Source organism: Mugil cephalus, chromosome 7, assembly GCF_022458985.1.
Source record: "Mugil cephalus isolate CIBA_MC_2020 chromosome 7, CIBA_Mcephalus_1.1, whole genome shotgun sequence".
NCBI classification, from domain to species: Eukaryota; Metazoa; Chordata; class Actinopteri; order Mugiliformes; family Mugilidae; genus Mugil; species Mugil cephalus.
In genome coordinates this window covers 18,280,190-18,305,093 of record NC_061776.1, presented here as the reverse complement: position 1 = coordinate 18,305,093, position 24,904 = coordinate 18,280,190, and the positions used below count along the sequence as shown (strand labels likewise).

The window sequence follows — 24,904 nt, the reverse complement described above, 5'->3', positions numbered from 1 at the left end:
TCAGCAGTGAATTTGAACATTTGCGTGGATTAGGTTTTTTGTGTTTCTTGTTTTCTTTTTTTTACCTATGCGATCCAGACGGTCAATGGCAACTGTCTCGAAGGCCCGTCTCATCATGGGATATTCTTCCAGCACCTCATTGAAATGGTCAACGGACAGCGAGTACAGTCGACAGTACGTCTCCGCTCGCACGCTGGCCGTTCGCCGACCTCTCGTCAATAAACAGATCTCTGAAATGACGAAAGAGAACATCCAACGGCCTCGAAAAAAACAAAACCTGAAAATTGCATCACCAAAAAAGTCACGTGCAAGTGTAAACAACTCATCCCACCTCCAAAATAAGAGCCATCTGAGAGTTTCATTGCGAGGGTCCCCTTGGTGATGACGCTGCAGACCCCGTGCTGGATGAAGTACATTTTCTTGCCGATGGTGCCTTCCCTTATAATGTAATCGTGCGGCTGGAATACTTCAAAACGCAACTTTGTCAACATGGCCGTCACAAAGTTTGGCTCTGCGTTGGCAAACAGCGGCATTGACGCCACCAGCTTGCGACAGTTGAAGTTGACAATTTCCTGAGAAAAGGCATGAATGAATGAAGAATGGTGGAATAACCCGACAGTACAACTAAAACACCAAAAGTCTACGAGGTGATACTCATTTATGCAAATTGCATTTTTGCCTTACCTCTCTGAGCGGCTCGCTGAGTTCTCCCAGGATGCTCTCCTCATCAAACATCTTGCCCTGGTATCTGTGCTCATAATAGTCATGGATTTTCTGTCGGAAATCAGCAGGCAGCTTGTGGAAGGACATGTACTGCTCCACTTGTTTGTACTAAGAGAGAGTGCGATGGACAGGGATGATGTTCTGTTAATGCAGCGCATATAGACAGTAAAAAAGAAAACGTTATTGAGCTGCAGTCAGCAGTTGCATTTTAGTAATATGCTGAGTGTGCATGATATGCCTGGATTCATTTCTCAGTGTGACATTGTTTAACTGTAATTTTCCCATTAGAGGGTAATTCTGGTGATGTTCTTCATTTTTTTATTGTCAGAATTAGACCCCAATTAGTTGATCCAGTTAACGGGATTATTCATTATTATTAAGGCTGATATAGTTTGCTCTTCTGGGTCACAGACTATAAACCAAACACTAAAACACACCAAGGAGCTGCATCAGTACATTGAATATGAATAGTGTAGCTTAGTGTGAGTTAAAAACTGCAGTTCATATTTGCTTCTGGACATTATTATTCACAATTATATCTGTATAAATATATCTGTGGCCCATTTTACACACATGTTGAGGAGGAAGACTCTGGTTTTATTGAAGGACTAATGCACGGGTGCTGTCCCCAGACATCTGGGACGTCTGGTCACCCTAAAAAACCCACAGAACTGACACGACACTTTTTATGAAACAAGTTCTTCCACGTTTTCATGGTTTTCTCGTTCTGCCGCAAACTGTCCATCTTCACCACACAGCAGTTGCACCATGCGTGTTTAGAAGCGCTACACTGAAAATGGTCCGTATCCTGTGTAATTTAAAAAAAAATATCAATATACGATATGAGCCAGTATAACGCCCAGCCCTAGGCAGCAGGCTAGCCATCAGCTACCAACTAACAACCAACAACTTTCTTGTGGTTTTTATGAATGTTTACTTTTATGTGCAACGTAGCTACAGTGACAAAGTAATTTCCCACATGGATCATTAAAGTCTAAGTCTGTTGGCTAACTAGCCTAGTCAACAGCAGTAGGCAGTATGCAGCACATCACTGGGGTTTTCACCTCCCTTCTCCAATGTTTCGTTAAGTCAGGCCTATGAATAAACCAAGGTAAAACAAAAGAATATATAAATAGCACGTTGTAAAAATATATATATATATAAATAAACAATATCACATTCAAATTTAAGAGGTTGCATAAATTTAAAACAAGGCACTAGATCATTTGTGCAATTTCTGCTGGCACCAAGGTTCACGCATGCATGTGTATGCTGTGATAATTGTATAGTCGCAGTGTTCATTAAAATAAACAGTGAACTTACAAACATGATGCCTTGAAAACATTTCAGTACTTAACTTGCATTTCTTTCAGCGCATGAACAAACACAATATAAACAACCACGCACTCCCCCTTTGATCGGTGCTGCCTAGAAGTTAATCAATGCCAGATCAATACAAAGTGAAGGGTTCAACACGACAGCAGCACAAACAATCAGCTTCTGTTGTTGAGATATGCTAATCACAGGCAGAGTGACCACTGAGAAACCAAAAATGACCGGTCTGAGCCGCAGAGATGATAGATGTGAAGGTAAACAGAACGGACACGGTTGAGAGAAAAAGATTTCTCCTTGTACTTTGCTGTCAAACTCTGTGCACTTCAACAAGACCGCAGCTCAATCCAAGACGTATAAAGCTGTCCAAAACACAATTTAGAGAGGTCAGCGGGCTGGCAGACACCGTGTACTCACAACTTTCGCAGACTGAGGAAGTCATCATCCGTACTGCCTCCGTCCTACACAGACCCAAAACTGTACGTTGTGGCTGATGGACATGGTAAAAAAAAATATCTGCTAGCATCAAGTCACATCCTCTGACAATGGCTTCAATAGTAGCAGGAACTCCCACAAGTGCAAGGTCCCCAGTTCACTTCTGCTACAGAAAAACAGCCTTGAGCAAAACAATGAAGTCCATCTGCTCAAACAACCTTATGAGCTTTGAATCCTCAAGAGCAGCACATAAATTCCTAAACTGAACATTGTTTACTATCAGAAACAGAGCGCCTGGTTCCAAAAGGGCGGCGCATTTGTCAAACAAAGAATTTTTCTGTACACAACTGAATGCATGAGCACGCAGGGAGAATCACTGCATCAAATATTTGATGCACAGGGCAATTCAATCTTTTACTAATCCCCAAATTTATGGCAGCAGTGTTGTGATTTATAATACTGAATAGAAAAGCTGCTGCTACACCCAACTAGGGTCACATTAGCAGGAAACATTGAATTACACAACATCAAAGAAGAATGTTGATAAGAGAGTACTTTAACTTTTCATTGGGTTCTTGGATCACTGCTCCAGCACGTATGAATCGAAACAGAACTCAGTGAAGGGCTGATTTGAGGTTTCTTTCAATTGTTACAACATAAATAATTTTAGGAATTACGTCAAAATAAGTTAACATAAATCATGGTCTTTTGTGGCCAGTGCTCGGTTTTAATCTGTGTCCAACAGATCTCTGCAGATGTTTGGTGTCTTTCTGCCGGTGCTCTGCCAGGTTTGTCCAATATCTTCAAGCTGTTTTTATTTTTTTAGGAAATGATGTGGGATTGAGGTCATGTGACTGACTATGTAAAGAGCATTTTTCAATTTTTGTCCACCTGACTGCACGTGCAGGACTTTTAACATTGTCCTAACACTGCAGGGCTGCAGTTCTACTTACAAAATTGCGTGTAAACGGCTTTTGAGATTACGGGGGTGGGAAATACCATACGTTTTTTTTTTTTTGGAGTTTTCTTTTAAACAGTTTTTAGATGAGTACTGTTCATGTCCTCTTTAGGATTATTCTTTGATCATTTTGGGGATCTCCTGACTCACATCCCTGTTTGTGCACCAAAACTTGAAAAACTACAGCTTTAGTTCTACTTGTGTGATAAACTGATTCTAAAACGTTGGCATAAAGATCAAAGATCAAACCATTCTGACACAATACCAAGAACAGTGAGTGGTTAAAGCTCAGTCTCACACTTCCTGGTTCATGTCTGCCCATAAAAAGCAAATCTACTGACTTAAACTTGAGAGCTACAACAATGAACTCTCACAGTTTCTGCACTTATAGTGGTCTGACTTTAAACTTAAACGATACTGTTGTTTGTCTCACATCTTGCTGGCCCGGTTGACCGCTAGGGTCATCTTGAAGACGGAGGCAATTGAGCTCTATAATGACTTCATCCATCCCTTCACCCATCATTTCAGCTGTGACATCTGGCAGAAGACCCAAGGTCCCACTCACCAAGAATGGCAACAAAAAAAAATCATTTGTGCCCTCTGCTGTGACTGTTCTCAACAGGGACATGATGAAACAACCCTCCTCCACTATTTTATGTGATCTTTATCTCATCTTATCTCTGCGGTAGAGTCAGGGAAAAGGACTGTCACACACAAAAAGCAAACGCACCTCTCTGTCTTGCATCATCACCCACAGAACTTCATCCAGGAATATAACAAACACTGTTGAACATCCGCGTTAAACAAAAGTCTCCTGGGCTGAGGCAGCTGCACAGCTCTTCTGATGGAGTTACACAACACAAGGTATAACCTGCATGAGTGACTCCGCTTCCTGACGTCTACAGATGGAGAACAGCCTGAAGAGATGACCCCGTGTCACAACTCTTTACCCGACGTGTCGGTGCCAACACTGCAGTTGGCGGCCTCTCATAGAACAGAAGCGCTGAGTGTGTAAAAAAGTGTTGGTCTGGGGATAATCTCCAGTGAGGGAAAACCTCACAGATGCAAGCGGCTGTGATAAGACCAGAAAGTGCTTTCAGAAGCCTGTGACTCGGCTAAATCTGAATGCACTGGGCGGTTAAAGCCAGTCTGATTGAACTTAGATGGTGGCACTTAATGACTCGACTTTAAGTGCCATGTAGCTGCACGCCACATCGATCATCAAACCATGAAGTCCCTCCAGTGTCACAGAGGAGAGGCAACAAACGTTTGGTTAGTGCGTCACAGCACCCAGAGGGGACTGACAAACACCCAAATGAGATTGAAATGACATCCCCTTCCTGTCAATTTGACGTCAAAGAAAATGCTCCAGCCACATTTTGTCATCTGAACAGTTTGCCTTTGCCTTCTGTGATTTGTCATTCAGAGACTTTAATCCTCATCCACCAGTTCTCTCATTTCCCATCACACAACTTATCTCCATTGGAAATTCTACTTCAGCTTCATCCTGAACATCCACCACGTGGATGTATAATTCATTCACTCCATTCCTTGATAAATTGACTCGTTACGTTACGGAGCACATTCACCCACAAGAAGAACGTCAGACAGTGGTAATTCAGAGTTTGTCTTCTTGACTGTCTTCAGTTCAGAGCTGGGCAGAGGGAGAAACAACACACTGTGGAGTCGCACTGTACAGAGTCTCATTAAACAAAAGGAAACTTCTGAGGAAATACAGGAAATCCAAAAGATAATAAGGGCTTGTTCAGTCGACATTTTCTTTGCTGACCGGAGCAGTGAGTATCACTTCGCACAGCTACAGAGACGTGGTCTTTGTTGCGGACGTTGGCGTAAGAATCTCTTTGGCCACTATCTCTGTAAAGTCAGCCTCCTTCTGGATAACTGGAACAATCAGTGACAAGCAGTCTGACTGGAGGAAGACAGATCACTGTTGCTGCTGGTGGCAGCGGCGCAAAGAGGGGGAGGACAAGTGGGAGGAGGAGAAGGTAGAAAACAATCTTGTACGCCGTCCTGCGCCACATCGTTACAGAGAGCTCAGACGACTGTCTGTTCTCTGTCTCGCTGACTAAGATCAGCCTCTGGAAGTACAACAGGGGAGAGAGCTGATCCAATAAGAGAGGTCATGAGGTGATGATTATGGATGCAAAATGCCTGCATAGAGTTATATGGCTAATCTCCCTTACAACACATAATTAATAGTAAATTAAAGGGGAAAAAAAGTAAAATACAAAACTGTAAACTCAAAATCATTGGAAAGTCTGTACATATAGAAACCCATCTTAAATCAGTAAAAATAACATAATAATTAATCACATAAATTCTAATTACATGCACAAAGGGCAGGTTTCATCATGAAAATTTATAAATGAATGATGGCTGAATTAGACTAAGCTGCTTAGTTTCCAGGATCCTGCTGTACAAGAAAACTATGATAGTTAAAGTTAAAACGTCTGAGTTTAAAGTTTAAAACTCTTGTACTGTTACTCACACTGCACACCAAACAGGAAGCTGAATATTCTGAAGCAGCTGTAGTGACTGACCACACCCTATGAGCGAAGGATTACCATGAGATGATACAGAGAAGACCAGCTACAGTGGACTTAACAAAGATGAAAAATTATTTCAGAAAAGAGTGTTGGTGAGTTAATGATACAGTCAAACAAAAGCAAAGTACACATCTTTTCTTTTAAAAAGTTACTTAATCACAAACGTTTTCATGTCTTGTTTTCATGACTAAGTATTACCATTAAACTACTCAAATAAATCCTGAGGAACATCCTTCCACGTTTTCCACAGTGTCTCATGAAAGAATGAAAGACTGAAGCTCATAGAACAGATCCTGGCATCTTGACTTTGCCTATTCTGGTAACAGAGCTGGATATGACTTCACAACCTCATCGTGGTGGACTAATGTAGTACATGTATTGTATAGTGCACTGCAAATGAACAGTTGTGGTATATGGTAAAGGAATCAATTTTCAGGTAGTGAATGAGAGAAAATCATGAACTTGTTTCTATGTTCCAGTGATTCGTGTGTCAGAGACAATAGCTCCCCTAAAAGAACTACAGGAGTTTAAACACACTGCTGTGTATGTGTGGTGTTGAATCTAATAATACCACTAATTCAGTAGATTTACCTCATTTAAAAGGATCTTAACACAGTTTATTTGGACCCGATATCACTTCTTACAAACATTAGTAGCTTGTATGGCTGTTTAAATGGTGTCACTACAAGGCCAGCACTGGGTTAAACATCTGGGAAAAACTTAGAATTATGAGAGTTTAGTGTTTTTTCACCACATTTTGCTAACCTTAAACGAGGTCAGGACTAATGAATGAAAAGACTTGCTGGACCAGGCCCAGGCAGGAGCTGCACAGTTGGACATAAAATAGGATATGCACCAAAAAAAAAAAAAAAAGATGTTCAGCTGACCAAACACTCGCTTGTACTTGACATTTTAATCTAGAGAGAAAGCAATATGATATGACATGTGATATGTCTCTTCGCCCAAACAAACCACATACACCGATCAGCCACTACATTAAAACCACAGACAGGAAAAGTAAACAAACATCGATCATCTTTTGATGATTCAGTCTTCTGATGGGAAACTTTTGGGCCTGGCACTCATGTGGATGTTACTCAGACATGTACCACCCACCTAGACCAAGACCAGACACCCCCCACCCTGTAGTAGTAATGATGACACTCCTTGAGCAGCCATCCCCAGCAGGATGCAGCCTGACAGCCCGACACAGACACAAAAACGGTTTAGGAACAACTCAAATTCACTAGATCCCAAACTGATCAAGGATCTGATCCACAGAGGCTCCTCCCCTCAACCCACAGGCCCCCGACTTCCCACTGGTAGACATCCTCAGAAGACTCATGTCCATTTCTGCTGAGTCACAACTGTGACTGAGGCACAAGGGAGACCTGCACAGTATTAGGAAGGTGGTCGTAATGTTGAAGTTGAGCAGTGTATGATGGCGTCAAATTTAATCTTGGAATAAATTAATTCATGTATTTGATTCAAATCTGAAAAATGTGTCATAAGTCAGGTGTTGTCTGTCTCTATCGGGTCTATGTGCCTCCTCTGCTATGTGTCACTGTGCACTGCTACCATGTATAAATAACTCAAACGTCTCTGCATCAAAGCCACCAAGCCAAATTCTCCCCAAATTCACCGTGCGTGGATTGTGAGCCTGACATGACTTCTGGGCTGAAATAGAAACCACCACACAACACTAGTTCCATCTACACTGAGGCCGTAACAGACTGCCAGCAGACTTGTTTTGCTAACACTCTCCAAATGATAAAAATGTCACTCACAGTCCCTATCTGGAGGCATGGCAAATTCACCCGGCAGCATCAGCATCAGCCTCACTGGCATGGCTGGCACTATTCTGCTCTCTGTTATTTTTTTATTTATTTATTTATTTTATTTTATTTTTTTAAACATGTCTTCAGCTCAAATACTAATCCTCACAGAGCAGCACAAGAAAAGGAAAAAGAAGAAAAATCTGACAACTGGCCAGAAAAAAAAAAAAAAAAAAAGGGGTTCACTGAGGAAATGCACTTTCCTGCCCTCAGCAGAAAAACTATATTCTGGGACAGGATGAGAAAATGTCTAGAACAAGTGAACACGCAAAAAGCACACACAGCATTATGGTCTAATTTGTGATGCCAGAGCATGTGTGTTTCTGACTTCTCAGTTTATCCTTCAGCTGAATAAAAATGCAGGCGGTTTGAGGATTACACAAACTTGTACAACTCACAGCAGCCCATAAATATGTAAGACTTTGGTTTATTGTCAGTGTTCAGGGTGCTTGAATTAAAGATGATACTTAAAACTTTCCACCGTCAGCAGCGGGAAAAGTGGGCTGAGTACGTGTCTCCTAGAAAAAAACACTCAAATAAAGAAAAAAAAAGAAGCACAAATAAAAGGCGAAGGGCTTCTCCCCAGCCTTTTAACTCCTAACATGGACGGTAAAGACAAGAGCACCGGCCAGCGCCCAGCTTGCTGAATCGTTGTCTTCTAAACCATTTATTGGACATGATTTATACTCAGGCCTTCTGCCACATAGCAAAATAAAAAATACATTTTTAAAAAAAGCTCATCCAACAGGGAGTTCCATACGTTGCTAACTAGACAGAAATCTGACAAAAACACCGTAAACGATGTGAACTGCACAGCAGTTCAAATATCTCGCAGTGCGCCAGGACTCCTTCTCCCACAGGTTTCCCCTCCCCCTCGCTTTGCTCCCCGTAGCAGCCGGTTAGCAGTAGCATTGCACCTTTCAAGGACATCACCACCAGAAAGGATAGAGAGAGAGAGAGAGAGAGAGAGAGAGAGAGAGAGGAGGAGGAGAAGGAAACAGACAGAAATGTAGATCAGGAGGTGAGGAGAGATCAAGATGGAGGTAAAGCAGAATATGAGGTGGATATTTAGGTGAATGGGGTGGTTGTTGGGAGGGAGGGGGGTGCGGGGATGTCATGTGAAGTTAAAGATGCATAAGATATAATACATACAGAGTGCAGGTTGAGTGAGTGAGTGATCAGGAAGCAAGAGAGACATATAGAGAGGCAGCCATGGTTGCTTACGTCACCTTCAGGATGACATTGGCAGGACACACAGGTCTGCTGCCTCATCAATTCCACCGCTGCCCGAGGGGACATCATGTCACGCACGCGCACACACACAAACGCACACACGCGTACGCCCACCCCCCGGCAACGTGGCTCTACCTGGCCGAACACACCCGTGGCCTCGGATTGGCTGCTGGAAGCCAGCAGCCCTCCCCCTGCTCCCCAGCCAGCGAGACTCTGCTTGGAAACAGAGCGGCTGTGATGCTACCACCACAGGCCACTGCTGCAGCTCCGTTCAGCGCTGCTCTGATCCCCATCTTTGTTTCAAACAATGTCAAATTTTCAAAGAGGAACACGACCTCGTCACAATGCAGACAGGTGCTTTTAGCAGTACCTGGCAGTGTGTGCTTTAGGTCGTAGCCTCTGTGCTTTGGTTTTGACTGAAGCAAACGGTGCCGTTGCGTCACAATTTTGTGCCTGTTGACAAACGTTTATAAAATTTGTATTCATTATATGAAAATCTAGCCTTGGTGAATGAAAAGATGACGTACGATATATTGTCAGCAAGAGCGTTTGCAACATTTTCAACATTTCTGCATAAAAATGATTCGAAACATCCTTTTCATTCATTCTTTCCTGACGTTAGACAAAGAAAACCCAATCAGACAGCTGAAATACAAATTTGTACAAATGTGCAAGTAAGTAAACCCTTGTTTTCAGTATCTGGTGTGACCTCACACCAGCTGTAACAGCAACTAAGCTTCTCCACTACCTTATTATCAGCGACTGAGGGGAATTTGAGCTCATTCCCCATGAGGTTGGTGGGTTTCCTCCCATGAACTGTTTGGTTCAGGTCGTTGCGCAACATTTCCATTAGATTAAGGTCAGGACTTTGACTTGGTCGTTCCAAACATGCATTTTGTGTATTATGCATTTCTTCTTTATCCATTCTTTTGTAGAACGACTTGTGTTCTGGGCGTCGATGTCTTTCTGCATGACCCAGATTCTCTTAAGATTCAGCTCACAGACAGATGTCGTGATATTTTCTTTTAGATTTCGCCGGTATGATTCTGACTGTGTCGGTCCATCAGTGATGATGAGCCGTCCTGGCCCAGTTGCTGCCAAACAGACCCGAACAAGGACGTTACCTTGCACCTCTTATTTAAACCAAATAATTCTACTTTGGTTTCATCCATCCACAAAACATTTGACCAATAGTCTTCTGGTTTGTCCACATGATATTTAGAAAAGTGCAGAGTGGCAGAAATGTTCTTTTTGGAGAACATTAACCAATGTGGCAATGTGAGAGAGTCCTTTAGATGCTTAGAAGTTACCCTGGGTTCCTTCATGACCTCTCTGACTACTATGTGTCTTTATTCCTCCGCTATACATTCATCTTAAAACTCCTCCATTCGTTCACAATCTGTCTGTCAGAAAGTCAAAAACAGGCACTGAACAACACCTGAGTCTCACTAGAAACAATTCTGAACCGATGGACTTTATTTCGGCCTTATGTAATACTGGGTCATTTTCCTGCCAAAGTATAATATTTCTGTATCATTTGTTAGACTGGCTTTTCTTTATCTACTGTCAAGACTGTACATTTTTTTAATTTGCGTGCAGACATGTCTAAAAGTCTGAGGAGTGCAAGTACTTAAATCCAAAATAAGCTGTAGCCAGCAGGGAACTAAGCAAGAGGAAGAGAAACATGTGTTGATGAGCTGTTTGAGATCATTTTAACAATTATCACTGCAGGAGCTCTTTAACCACTCTGACCCGTGGGTCAGTTGGCAAAACTCGTGCTGTTCCGTGTCACATGGTGAAACCAATCCATCTTTTTCTAACCTGCCATCGAGTTTTGTACCTGAACCTACTGATAGTACCAACGGGATGCCAATGACTTTCTGTTCCCACATTTAAAATCTGAAAATAAAACCATTCCTCAACATGTAATGCGAGGCTATACATGAATGGGGATATGAGCACATTCACAGGTGAACACCTTTTTATTCATCTTTCATTAACAAGGTTTAATATCAGTCTGAATTTTCTGAGCCTCCCTCCTTCAATGCATTTTATTAAATTATTGATTTAACTATTCAAAGGGTCTGACTCTAAAACTATATGGGCTTTAAAAACCATACATCACACCAACAGCTAAAAAAAGAAACTCTGTTTTCAACATTGCAGCACAATATTTTCTAAACTTTCATTTTAAAATGTTTTATTTTCTCCTTCCATGAATTTCATCTTTTACTTTTACTTAGGGCTAGCTGTCTCTTTTCCTTCCCGTGCATATTCCCAATGTCAAATCTCTCCTTGAAGGTTGAAAAGCAACCAGAACCACTGTTGAGAACATGGGACAGAGTCGTTTCCTCACCTTTTCCTGATACTGCCGCCTAGACGAGTCCAGCGACTGGATCAGAGCTGTTGCATGGCCAATAAAAACGGCATAGCAAGTAGCTCCTACAATCATACTCAGCATGGTGAGCCAGATATCTGATAGACTCTCTGGGGCCTGTCGGCCATAACCGATGCACAGCATGTGGCTCATTGCCTTGAAAACGGCAAAGGAGTACAGCTCTGACCAGGTGTCGTTCTGTGGAAAGAGAAGAAGGGAGACAAAGTTAGAGACGTCTGTGTTACATAAAAAGACGTGTTTGAAGGGAGAGTGGTGGCAGGCAGACAGTAACTTTGGCTTTGGGGACAATGGGGTCATGGAATAGCACTTATACAAATGAGAGCTCGGGGGACAGGGTTGCATTAGAAGGGAAGAGGGAGGAAGTGGAAACAACACGAGGGGAATCCTTTGAGGCCTAATCAGTAAAGTAGAGACGGTTTGGAAATTATTTCCTCGGAGAGGAATGATAATGAGAGGTCATTAAATATGCCCTTTCAGAGCTGCGTGAATAGGAATCTACTACAGGCAGTGACAGCCGGGCAGCGGTCAGCGGGCTGCTGGTGCTGAAATTCATGAAGCGAAAAAAACTCAGATTTTGATCTGAGATGGAGAAGCATTAATCATGTTGAGAGGATGAACACTCACTATGTTTTCCTAAATGTAGCTCTGTGCAGAAACACACAGTGACGCGACTGAGCAGCAGACTCAATGGAACCGATGCTTTTGTCCACCGAGCTTCTTTTGTTTCCGTTTTACTTTCACTAGCGGTTAGCGGCAACTTCGGCGACCTCAACCTGAACACGCTGCCGACGTCACTAATTTCAGGCAAAGCCAAAAATAGGGTTTTATTCTCCCATACGAACTGTCTGTATGTGTAAGCAAACTCTATTATAATGGCACAGCTCGTATGAATGGATTAATGAGGTTAACAGCAGCATCCTCAAAGCCTCCACAGGGTCCGGTTTCAAGAGCACGAAAAATCTATTTTCTATCATGGCTCCTGATGCACATAGAGAGACAAACATAAATCCGTACCAGGTTGCACAGAGATCAGAGCCTGTGTTTAGATAGACAGCGATGCATCTTCGCCATAAGCTACAGTAAACACATGCATTAGCAATGACCGCAGTGCATCGTCATATTGAATAAAAGATGCAACACTTTTCCTGCGTGTTTTAAATAACTACGATATATTAACTGCAGTAAAAAGCAAACAAACAAACAAAAAAAGAAGAACAACAACTTTGCAAAAATACTTTTATCTGATACTTCAATGTTTATTTAAATTAAGGATAACCCAAGAAGGAAGACTTGTTCCTTCACTTCATCTGAGAAATTTAAAATACTTTATATCAATCCACCTTATACTATTATGATCATCAATAATTCAAACAATCATTCAGTGTTTCCGCACAGAATCCGAAGAACAACTGAGCTGTGCGTGTTTTTCGATGTTATCGTTCACATCGTTGAAGGGCCACCAAGTGGTACAAGGACCTCTCCGCACAAGCAGAGGAAAACCAAGACGCCAAAAATAAATATAGCTCCACCAAGTGGGCTGAGGCTAAATGGTGTATGTGAAAACACACAGAGTAACAGTGGACCGAAACAGATTGAATAATAGATGAACGATGAGCACTTTGATTCTGAAATAGCACAGTCAAGAGAGAGGCAGAGACTCCATATCCTCATAAGTCTCAACAGGGCCCCTCAGAGATTTCAGTTTGGGAACTATCGGTTGCCTTGTTGGTGATCACGTCTCCATTAGCTACAGATACTCTGTCTGAAGCACGCTGGCTGCTGAAGCAGGCGCTTTAAATTTAGCCGGCAGCATCCTAAAATGTGCAGACTGCTGCGACTTACATGTTCAGGAGGCCTCACATACAGACCATGTGAAAATGTTAAAGTTATACGCTAAACAGAGTGAGCACATGCAAGACAGTTAAATCCTCATGAAAAGTGACACAGTGAAGAACTTGGCTGAGGAACTGAGAGGTATGCTAGAATCCCTGTGATGCTATAGTGCTCATTGCTTTTACAAAACTCTGGCAGCACACAGTAAATGACCAGACTCATTTTGTCATGTGTCTGAATGTGCTACAATTTATTTGTTTAAGGTTATGGCAGCAGAAAAAAAAGGGTATGGGATGGTCTACAGCAAAGTGGTGGATAGAACAACAGACCCAACAGCCGCTCCGTAGGGTCTTGGGATGAACTTTTTGCCTCGTCACCAGTCTCACTGGTTCACACTTCTCTCCACCAAGTAGTGAAGCGCAGAGGCTTTGTCAGAGCGACTGGTGCAGGAAGGAAGACACGGCAGAGACAGAACACGCAGCAGATAGTGGAAAATGGAGCTGTATCCCACTGAACGACCAATGTGTGTCTGGCGGCTGATAGGCTGGACGAATATCAAAAGATAATCGACACACGTGTAGGAGAGCCTCAGGCCTGGCCCCCGTCACACACCCACCAGTTTAGATCACAATGGCTTATCTGAGTTTATTGTACAGCCAGCACCGCTTCCTCTCTGTCTCGGTCTCCCTTTCAACTTGTCTGCCTCAGTGTGTGCGCTGTCTTTATAACCTGCATCGTGGACTAAGAAATGGGGAGGGGAAAGCAGCCTCCTGAGACAGTTCATTGTAAGGTCAGAGGCAAATTTGGTATTCTGTCCTACATGTACACCATGTGATGTTTGCCGGGTTGAGCACAGGCTACAGAGTTGGAGTTAGCCTAAGCCCAAATCTACAACAGACCACTGAACCTGTTCCTGTTGCTCTATGCTCTTAAATTGTGTGAAACATACTTTAACTTTATTGTAGCAAGCAGATTGACACCTCTGATACAAAGATGGAGACAGAAGGACTGTAGCAAGTTACAGCTCATATCCCTGTAACACAAAAACTTATCTTTTTTTTTTATATTCTGTTTGTGCAATGTGTAAACAAACAAAAGATGTTTGTTTTTGTGGAGCAGGAACTTTACCTTTAGACAGAGTGAAGCCAGCTGTTTGCACATCACCCCAGTCTCTTATTTGAAACATGGTCTAATTTCCCTAAATGTTAATGCAGCCAGACGTTCAGTTAGCAGTGCTCACATTTCTTCCAATAGTCTTTACAAGTAATTTCTTGTACTTCTTGTACTATCTGATGAAATGTCGAACATGCTGAAAAGGCAGATGCAGCAAAGTCAAACACATTGACCTTGTGTTCCTAGTACATCCTACAAACCAGAAATATTGCATTTCTTTAAAGTGCAAAATGCTCAGAGGTTTTCATCAACGTCAGAGTAAAGTTTTTATACTTGACAAAGGTCCTTCAGAGCTGCATAAAAATTTTATTTTTTAATCGTGTAATGAAATGTGTACTCTTCCTTGTGAGGACAACAACGTGCTCTGTGTTAACATGAAAAAGAGATTTTAATTATCTTTTTAATGTTAGTTACAGTTAACATACTGTACATGTCGTCTGGATAACGTCCCGTTGAAGTTACTTTGAACTGTTTCTTTTCTTATAACACAACGTTTCATTGTGTGACTGCGACCACACTGACAATTACCATTTGCGTCTTTAAACCTCTCCTGCTTTATTTCAGCACAACTATTGTTACCGCTGCTTTCGTTCACTGACAGTACTTCTTGCTTCAGTGGGACGTTATAACACCACTCGTTCTAAACGCAGCGAGATCCTTCAGAATAAAACACCTGAGTTCCTGTGGGACTGAGATAATCACATTTTTTTTTCTCTCCTCACTCTGGAAATAAACACCACCTAATTCCTAGTCCATTTGCAGAAGTCAGACAGCAGCTTTCACTTTTCATGTTTGTATGCCGCTACAGGCCTGGCTGGTACTTTAAATCGAATCTGCAATGTCCCGCAGCAGACCTGTAATGCTGTTGGGCCAAACTAATTGTGGTGAGTAAATAAAGTGATTTAACACCATACATAGTGATTATTGGCTTATCCTCCACAAGCGAGAAGACCACTGCACTGCAAAGCCCCTCCTGCTGTTGGCAGTGGGGGATAATGGGAGTGAGACATGTCTGTGATGTGGATACAGTAAGGGACGGGTGCACACGCAGTTGTAATTACAGAGTGTAAACTATACACCCTGTGTCTGTCAGTTAGTGCTGCCGTCACTATTATTACCCAGTCGCCTCTGTGCTCTACTAGTGCAGCTAGGCTTTACCAGAAAGGAAATTAACTCTGATAAGGTTGTGTAAAGTGAACGCTAAATATAAACTAAATTAATTTTAGGGACGGAAGGAGATGTGTACTCCTAAAACAACCTGTGTTCCCTGAGGAAGCACAAGTTTGACAGAATCCAATTACTGGCCAGTGGATGTCATTCAGAGTTACAGACTTTCCTCAACGCCCTCCATGAGCGGTGCCCGTGGGCCCCACACCACCAGAGCCAACGTAGGGTGCAGTGCTTGATGGATGGCCAGGCTGCACCACAATGGCTAATGTTACAAGTTGTCAGCCACTCAATAGGGGGCCGGTCTCAGGTGGCTATATGCAGCCTGTACCATGCCAGAGCGGCCCTTTAGTTTGAGACTGACGGCTCTCTGGAGACTGACTGTCTTTGATTATACAGTCGGAGAGAGCACTGAAGGAGTCAGCGGCCTGTCAGCCCCAAACTTCATCATCCGCGACTTCAAACTCTAAAGCACACATGGCACACATGGTCGTCTGCTCTGCATCGTTTCGCTTTTTAAGCGAAGAGATATTCGGTTGCAAACACATAGTAATACTTTAAAGGGAAGTTTATGAAACGGTTTATGAAATGTTTACAGTCGTAAAGATGTGAAATAAAAAAGACAAAAATCGAGAGACTGGATATATAATAGATGTGTATCAGGATAATTTTATGTAAGTCTGCAGACAGGAACTATTGGGATTACTGATTGATCTACTGATTAATTTACGCATTTGCTGATTCATTCTTAAAAGAAAAAGGCAAAACAAACAAAACAAAGATCCATATTCAAATTAGCTGCAGTCAGACAAACAGTTTACAACATAATAGACTAAAACATCATCAACAGGAACAAATCTCCACTAATTATATTCCCTTAAATGTCTTTTATTGTTTTAGAGGTTAAACCACACAATTAAGAACTTCCTTTCTGGCCTTACATGACTCATTTAGGTGAGAGATACAGATGCTTCTGCCAGTTTCACCACCATAGTGCATGTTTAGCATGGTTATGAGATCATGCTTTCAGTTAGTATTGATTAAATAGTACATGAAACATCTCTAATCTGTCAATGCTGAGTAAACAAATATCATTTTGTCAGCAATTAGAGGATATTTACTTTCATCAACACATTCAATTTCAGACCTACTTTTGTATAACATTAAATACAGAAGTCACTGCTCTCATCAGGAAGTACTTGTAAATTTGAAATTTACAAGGAGTCTCGGCCGACCCAGACACTGTCTGGTAGCAAGGACCAATCTGTTTAAAACCCCATTTGGACCTACGCCTTATTTCTTGGTTGGTGTGGTCTCTCCTCGCTTAGTAAATGGCTGGATTGACAGACAGACCTATAAACAACCAGCTTTTATCTCTCTGAGAGAGACACGGCAACAAAGAGCGCAGCTGCCTAGCCGTATTCCCCCCCATCCCTCGGTTTTCCTCTTTTATCTTTCCTGTCATCGCCCCAACACGCTGAAGAGGAGGCACAGAGGGATCTAGAGGTGAGCTTAACTCTCACTGGTTTCTTTTTCACGGCGTCGTCACTGGTTGATTTCTACGTCTGGCACGCCGGCTGAACGCTGCTGCAGGAGGTGGTGATATGAGAAAATGTCTTGATGTGTTTGGGAGAAATACTTATTATTCCTCCTGAATCAGTAACAGCAATTGTGAGTACAGTGCTTTAGTACTCTATGTACTGTATGGCCACGGTGTGCGCTCAATGACCACGACACACATTGACAACAACTCATCCTTTGAGGTTAATCATTAATTTTTATGTCATATTAAATCTGTGTGTCAATAAGATGGGTTGACGGGGACAAATGCCTGCTATAAATATCTGACCATTTTGACATTTTACTACAATAGAACCAACGGATTCACAACAGAGAATTTTAAACCCTATCAAATATTATGCAGCAGAAACAAAGATGTTTTTTCTTCCATTAATTATTTCTGCTGCCTGTATTATCTATAAAGTAAACAACAGTTCAACCCACCCTTATTTTCATGGGTTAGTGGCTAATGTAGCTTGGAGCCACTAGTGTCAAGAAATACAGAGGAGTGGGTGGCATATCAGATATATGGTGAGTTCAAATAGTATCATTTCACATTTATCAGACTTTCCACAGCTTCCTTTAAATCAGCAAAGGACATTACACCCCATTCTTTTTCACTTTTAGCAGTACACCTCCGGACAGACATTGATGTGTTATAATGATTTCCTATTTAAAGTTTCAAAGTCCAGCAGCATTACTAGTTGTTAGGTGGTGGCTAGTGGGTTTTTTAGTGCTGTAAAAAGACAAGAAAGAGTTTATCATGGTCACAGATTATTGACTGACATCTAACCAATGTTTTCTAATGACAGTCAGATACTTCCATCGATACTCTGTGACCACGGTTAACTATTCCTCAATCAGCACGGAATAAAAGATGCAAATCCAGTTCTGAGATGTGCCACTTGGCATGCACAGACATGCTTCCCCCATACACACCTCCATCTTGTTGAGGGACACCCAGCAGTCTGAGGGGAAGTCCTGCAGCATGGGAACCAGGAACTGTAGGCAGCCGTCCCAGTGACACAGCAGCAGCATCATACCAATCAGGTTAAAGATCCTCATCACAGCACTGGCGAGGTCGTAGGTCATGTGGAAGATCTGGATCAACACAACGAGAAAGGGGGAGGAGTTAAAACTGAGGCAGGAGCATGCAGGATACAGTGAATGTGGAATTCATAATGCTGACGAATACCAAAGACATGCATGTCTTAGAGGCAAGACTGGTTTCCCACTCAGCTCCACGGTCTCCTTTGGATTATACCAAGTTTGATTAATGACTACAGGAGCCAGCTTCCCGTCAGTCCCAAACCAAACACAGCAGGAGAAGGCAAGGCATTTGTTACTCTGAGATACATGACATCAGTCAGAGGCTCAAACACGCAAACAGAGTCCAGTCATTCACACACAAAAACCCTCACGCAAGCCTGCAGGCGCAAAAATACACTGACAACCCAGACAGACAAGTCACCACGTACACATTCAAGCACACAGTGATGGACAGGGACCATCATGATCTTTAACAACTGATAGTCTATGTCGTCTCACACATCAATCATTCGCTGTCACCGGGCAGTGACTTAGGCCAATCATCTATCCCCAGACTGATGTCAAGGAACCACGCTGTGATGCTGCTTAATTTAATGGCTTTAATTTTAAATATGATGATAATCTGTACAGGGTCTAAATGTGTATAAATGAGCACTTTTTGCAATGACACGTGTATAAAAATCTGATAAAGTCTACGATGAACATGTAAGAAATGGGTTGTATCTTGCCCAGTTCATTCGAGGGAGAAGAGATAGTCTGTGGCGGGAATGATGAGGACATGAATCACATGTGCGGATCTTTCTAAATACAGCTTTAAGCTTTATGAGCTTTTCACAGTCAATTTTCATCAAAAACAGTAAAGCAAAATAAAGCAAGAGGTCGTCATTTGATTCCAGTGAGAACAGACGAGTAACTGTCACGCTGACTGATGAGGGGTTCAGCACCATGGACAGCTCTAAGAGGACCTTAAAAATGGATGGGTTTTCAAAATAAAATATGAAAGCGCGCCTCACAGAAACTGGCATTTGAAGTGGACATGCCAGTATCTGACTACCCATCGCATCTCCACTATTTCTCCATGCATGCCAAGTATCACTTCCCATCATGCACCACTGTGTGTGTGTGTGCATATCACATCATATCTTCTGAAATCCAATTATCCAAAGGTCAAGTGAGCAGGCGAGCCCCACTGCGCTGCACACTGCTGCAAAATGCCAACACCGGGCTGCCAATACTGGCACAAACGAAAAGTCGAGTGATCTCATGACATCGCCGGACCTCCCGATCTCCTTTAACTGAGGACAGAGTCTGAGGAGGGGCTGGAGCAAGGCCCCACCAAAGTGCATCCCTCACAGAGTAGATAAAAGCTGAGTGGCCAGGAGCGGGAGGATTGGGTCTTTGAGTTCAGTCATCAAGGAGCAGACTCTACCTAGCAACAGCACCTAATCGTCTACCAGTCAGGTCTCTGCAGAAATGTTATCTTTAGTAGCCTCTCCAATCCATTTAAATGAACAATTAGCAACATTGCAGTGAATACTTCCTCTAGTGCTCCTCCAAATTATCACCGTCTTCTACCTCACCTGCTCTTCCTGTGGTCCCTTAATTGATTAACTATGTTTGCCCTGCTAATATGCAGCTTATTAGACAGCTTGATGCCACCTGTGGGACTCCTGGGTCAGACAGAGAGGCAGCAGCGTTCAGTGACAATAACAGTAATTAGAATGCAAAGTTTGTTAACACTCAGACATCCTGCTGACAGTTTACATTTCTCACCAGGTGGCAGGTAAGAACATTGATACTGAGCCGGCAGGGGAAGGAGAGCAGGCCACTTGGAGCAGACAGAGAGGCAGATTGTTGGTTTGGTCATGAGCCAAGAGCGACATATTGGAGGCAAATCAGTGACCTTTTATCACCAGCTAGATTGATCTTCCTTTGTGGATGTGAGCCGCGTGTTTAGAGTTAAATTAACACTGTATTTTCCCAGAGAATGCCATGATATGTGTGTTCTTACCTCTTCCCACTGGTGAATGTAACGTATTAATCTGGAGAGCCTCAACAGCCTCAGAAGACTCAGGATCTTGGTAAAGCGGACGATCCTCAGGGCCCGAGCAGTCTTGTACACCTCTGAGTCAATCCCTTTCTCCACTATGAGAAATATGTAATCCACTGGGATGGAGGAGATAAAGTCTACAATGAACCAAGTTTTTAGGTACTTCTTCTTAATGGTTTGAGGGTCCAAAATGATGTCCGAGTTATCCTCAATGATGATTCCAGTGCGAAAGTTGAGCACCAGGTCCATGAGGAAGAAGGTGTCAGAGACCACGTTGAAGATGATCCAGGGCGTTGTGGTCTCGTCCTTGAAGAAGGTGATGCCCACAGGGATGATGATCAGGTTGCCCACCATGAACAGCAGCATTGTAAAATCCCAGTAGAACCTATTGAGTGTGTGCGTTGTGTGCATGACGGCGAGGTTTCAATGGGTGTGTGTGTGTGTGGTACAGGAGGGGGAAAGAGGGGGAAGGGAGAACAGACAAAAATAGAGTCAGATAAGAAAAGATAGTTGCTGTGGAAAGCCGATAGGCACAAGAGAGTTCCTAACTCATGATGAAAAAGTGTAAACAAAGAGCAGAAGCTGTGATTGTGTCTGCATGAACATGCAGAGAATAATGAGAAAATGATATTCTGCTGAATTTACTTATTCCAAGGTTTAAATGATATAAGCAATTTCTCTGCACATTTTATCTTTTCACAGCACAGCAAAATTAATCATATTACTCTCATGGATCAAATAAGCATTGTTGCATTTCCTTTATTACTTCTAGACTAAAACTAATCATTTGTCCGCATATTTACGCTAAATTCTGTATACTCGTTGTGTTTCTTTTACATTGGCTATAATGGCATGTTGTTTCAGGTCCACAACTCCTTACTGATTTGCAAAAATAAATATTATTAACGCAAAAGCTTTTCATTTATTTTATTCTCACAATGTTATTTGACTGAATAAGAAAAAGTTTTATGTACCTTCTGGACTTTATTTCATTTTGTTTTCCAAAATCTCACGCATAAATAAATATGTTTATCTAAATTTGTGATGTTACTTATTTCTGAGCCCAATTTGTCTATTTTAAAAGAAGTGGTTAAATTGATCAATTGACTGATGTGGGATCTGAGAGGGGAAGGACTGCTAAAACCAATTCGAGCTATAGCAGTGGACTTGTATTGTAAAGACATGTTAAGTGTGTTTCTTAGCTGATTTGTTGGGCTGAGGTCTCTAAAGCCCTGTGACAGACCAAAGAGCTTCATGTTGAGGAAATCTCAATGACAGTTTACACAGATATCAGTTATGACCGTCTGGACTCACTGGCAGCGGCACTGATGTGTCAGGTTAGTAGATGGGACAGGGAGTAAAAAGTACTGAGATCTGAGCCCGTCAGAGGAAGCTCTGCAGGACAGGTGCAGCGCTGAGTCATTACACTGCGACTTATGCAACAAGCTCTGACTCCTCCACCAGGGAAACAACAATAACCGCCCCGATGATCATGTTTGGAGCAACTTTGCCGCTTTGACGGTGTCTTCATTAGCATACGGATCAGTGGAGGTCAGCTATTGACTCTCCCCGTGTGGGAGTTTGCGTGGTAAAGAAAGGTCTCCACAGTGACCTGTCGTCAAATTACATCTCCGCTGTTGAAGATATGTCTCAAGTTTAGCCTTCCAGTGTTGTACTGACTCGGCGTTATGTGATACAAATGGGCCAAACATGAATGGCGCTGTGATCGGGGGCTTTAAAGGTAGCGCTCAAAAGCGCGAGCCGACTCCAAATGAGATGGGAGCTGTCCACTCCCTGTGGTGCTGAAACCAGACGGTCCAGTCGCGAGTAAAAACCCTCTGATTTTCTGACCCACATACAATTCAGCGAGTGATATGTGTCGAATAAAAAAGGTTACAGGCAAGCCATGATCACGAGGAGCCCTTTGGCTGGTGGATTTCCCTAAATATTTAAATGAGAAAATAGCTGCTGGATGTCCAGCTTGTTAATCTGTTTATGAGCCGTGATAAGCAGAGTACATCCATTAAAATATACAGGATCCGGGGAGTCGTACAGGCGGATATGTCTCCATTGAGCATGCTTGTTTTCGCACACTTGGCTCAAGGTGACATTCCATTACTGAGTGCATCGCATACACACATGCACACACATAGCCTACATCCTGTCCGCGCGGCTGTTCTCACAGAGCATATACTACAACAATTATTAACCAGATCCTCGTATTACAATTGCATTTTACATGAACACGAATCAGCAGAGTCGGAGCGTTGTCCTCTTTGTTAAATGTGAGCCCACTGTAACGAAAAGTCGAGAGGTATTAGCAGGCCTGGCTTGTTGAGCATCCCAGACATGCTACTGTACAGGCTGGAAAAGGATTTGTTTACAACCTTGAAAGGACACTCTTTGCTAGAGTCAATTTGTCCGACAACAGGTTGTTTGTGGGATTAACGGAAGCCCGTAGCAATGCATCGATTTAAAACAGATTCAATCATACGAGACAGGCTGGAACATCAGCAGCCGGTAGCCCTGGATAATAACCATATGGGCTATGTGTTTCCAAGGAGTACTGGTGGTTAGGCTACACACTAAGTAAGTTGTAGGTGACAGTGAGGACCCTTGTGGCCCCTCATGACTTCCAATGTGCAACCAATGACAGCCCCAGCTCTTACCTGAAATCGCTGTAAGGGTGAATAATCCAATTTCCAGCTGATTTTACCCTCTCTTGTTCTCTTTCCACTGCCTTTTGACTACCATACATGCGTAAGGAGAATTTGTTAACTCCAGGCTGCAGCATACTACTAAACTGCCGCTGCATGAAGCTGGCTTGGCTGCCCCGAGGTTCCGCATCCTCGGCGGGCACAATTGGCGGTCCATCCTCCGGCTTCTGGAAAGTGACAGAGTTCCTTGGCTGCTGAGTCTGAGTCTGAGTCGGGCCGTGCAGTGAGGACGAGGCTTTCCGGCTTGGTGCGTTGGAGAAGGACACCTTGGAGTCCTTTTTCTCCGGCACACCGCTGGACACGGGTGTAGCGCCGGGGTTTGCGCTGTCTCCTCCGTGTCCCCCGGTCAGAGAACCGCCTGGGGTGATCGAGCCGTCCATGCTGGCGGTGGTCGAGTTACGGGCTCCTCGCTTGGCGCTCCCCGCGTCCTCGGCTCTCCCCGGGCCCCCGGTCTGCTTCTCCTGCTTGGAGATGATTGAGCGCAGGCTCCCGGTACCCGAGTCCCTCCTGCATTCTCCGTTTTTGTTGCATTTCATGCTGGAAACTGGAGCGACGCCGTTGCAACCATCACTCGTTGTCGCGTTCAAAACCTCTACCGCGACCGCGGATTCCGACGCCTCCGCCCTAGATGCTCTACTGGTCTCGCCGCGTTGGGCAGCATCGCCCGGACAGGGTGTCTCGGTAGCTCTGGAGGCAGCAGTGGGCCGTGGGGCAGCAGGAGCGTCCTCTGTGTGCGTAAGGCAGGGCTCCTTGTTTGAGTTTCTCCTGGAAGCCGAGGACGCGGCTCCCCCTCCTGGCGTAAAGTTCTTCATCCTGATACTGCCGCCTCCTCCTCCTCCGCCTCCGCCACTGCCGCTCCCCCCGGCTCGGCGCAACCGCGGATGCTGAAACTTGGACTCCTCTTCACCGTCCTCCGTCTCGTCCATCACGACGTTGCTGGCCACACCGGGCTGCTTGCCGCTATGTGCGCCGGGAGAACCGGAGTCCAGGCAGTTCTGACCGCTGTTGCTTCGTGTACATTTGGATGTGACAGCCTTAGGTGCGCTGATGTGGCCGCATCCGCTGCTGCCCGCCGCTTTCTTTTTCATGGTGGCAGCAGACGCCGGAGAAACCTCATTCGTGTCCATGACATTGAGCATATCAAATTTTACCTCCAATTATCTTTGGAGGAAGCCAATCAGAGACAGAGGGGAGATGGAGAGGAGAAGAGAGAGGGAGGAAGGAGAGAGGGAGAGAGGGAGGGGAGGACGTGACTTACTTGCAAACTACTGCACTTATATTTTCACTAGTCATTGTGTCAGAGATGCTTAAGCGTCATCCTAATAGAAGCCTTTGTCTGCATTAAATATCAGTAAACTTTTGACTTATGCTCCTAATTCATCAGAAGCTGGTTTCACCTGACACCTCTGAGGTTTGACCTTAAGCCAATTAGACTACCATACTATCAAAAATAATCAACACGTAGTTAATAACATCCAAAGTATGTTAACCACGTGTTAATGACAACTCAAATGAAGTCATGTGCTTTGGAAGGTGTTCTGACAATGACAGTCTCCCTTTATCAATGATACCCGCAGTTGGTGTTTAGTGCGCTCTGGTGGCCATACAGATTGAACACAAATGGTGCAAAACGTTCAGTATTTCAAGTGTTGCCAGTGGCACATGGTCAGAAAGAGATATATATAGGCCCAGTTATGAAAAAGAAAACAAACCTCCCAAGGCACCAAAGCCTTGATTTGTCACTGGAATAAGACGTACAACACTGCAGATGTGAGCACAGTATATTTATTGGGCAGTAAATCCATGAATCATATATTTTATGCCTGCTTTGGTGCTGTGTATTTGTGGCCCTTGTTGGCAGTGTTGTAAGAGT

At 43.4% G+C, this 24,904-nt stretch overlaps 1 protein-coding gene across 1 annotated transcript in view; it reads right to left on the bottom strand.

Annotated features, from left to right (window-relative positions):
- The window catches only part of LOC125010068 (potassium/sodium hyperpolarization-activated cyclic nucleotide-gated channel 2-like), a 30,856-nt gene extending 6,652 nt beyond the window's left edge, over window positions 1-24,204 (bottom strand). Inside the window, exons 1-7 of the mRNA XM_047588401.1 lie at window positions 22,984-24,204; window positions 20,276-20,699; window positions 18,154-18,315; window positions 11,440-11,658; window positions 685-831; window positions 332-572; window positions 66-230 (exon numbers count right to left, since the gene is read on the bottom strand). Coding sequence (XP_047444357.1) covers window positions 66-230; window positions 332-572; window positions 685-831; window positions 11,440-11,658; window positions 18,154-18,315; window positions 20,276-20,699; window positions 22,984-24,170 — 2,545 coding nt within the window. The 5' untranslated portion in view covers window positions 24,171-24,204. The remainder of the gene's footprint in view (window positions 1-65; window positions 231-331; window positions 573-684; window positions 832-11,439; window positions 11,659-18,153; window positions 18,316-20,275; window positions 20,700-22,983) is intronic.
- Window positions 24,205-24,904: the final 700 nt, after the last annotated feature.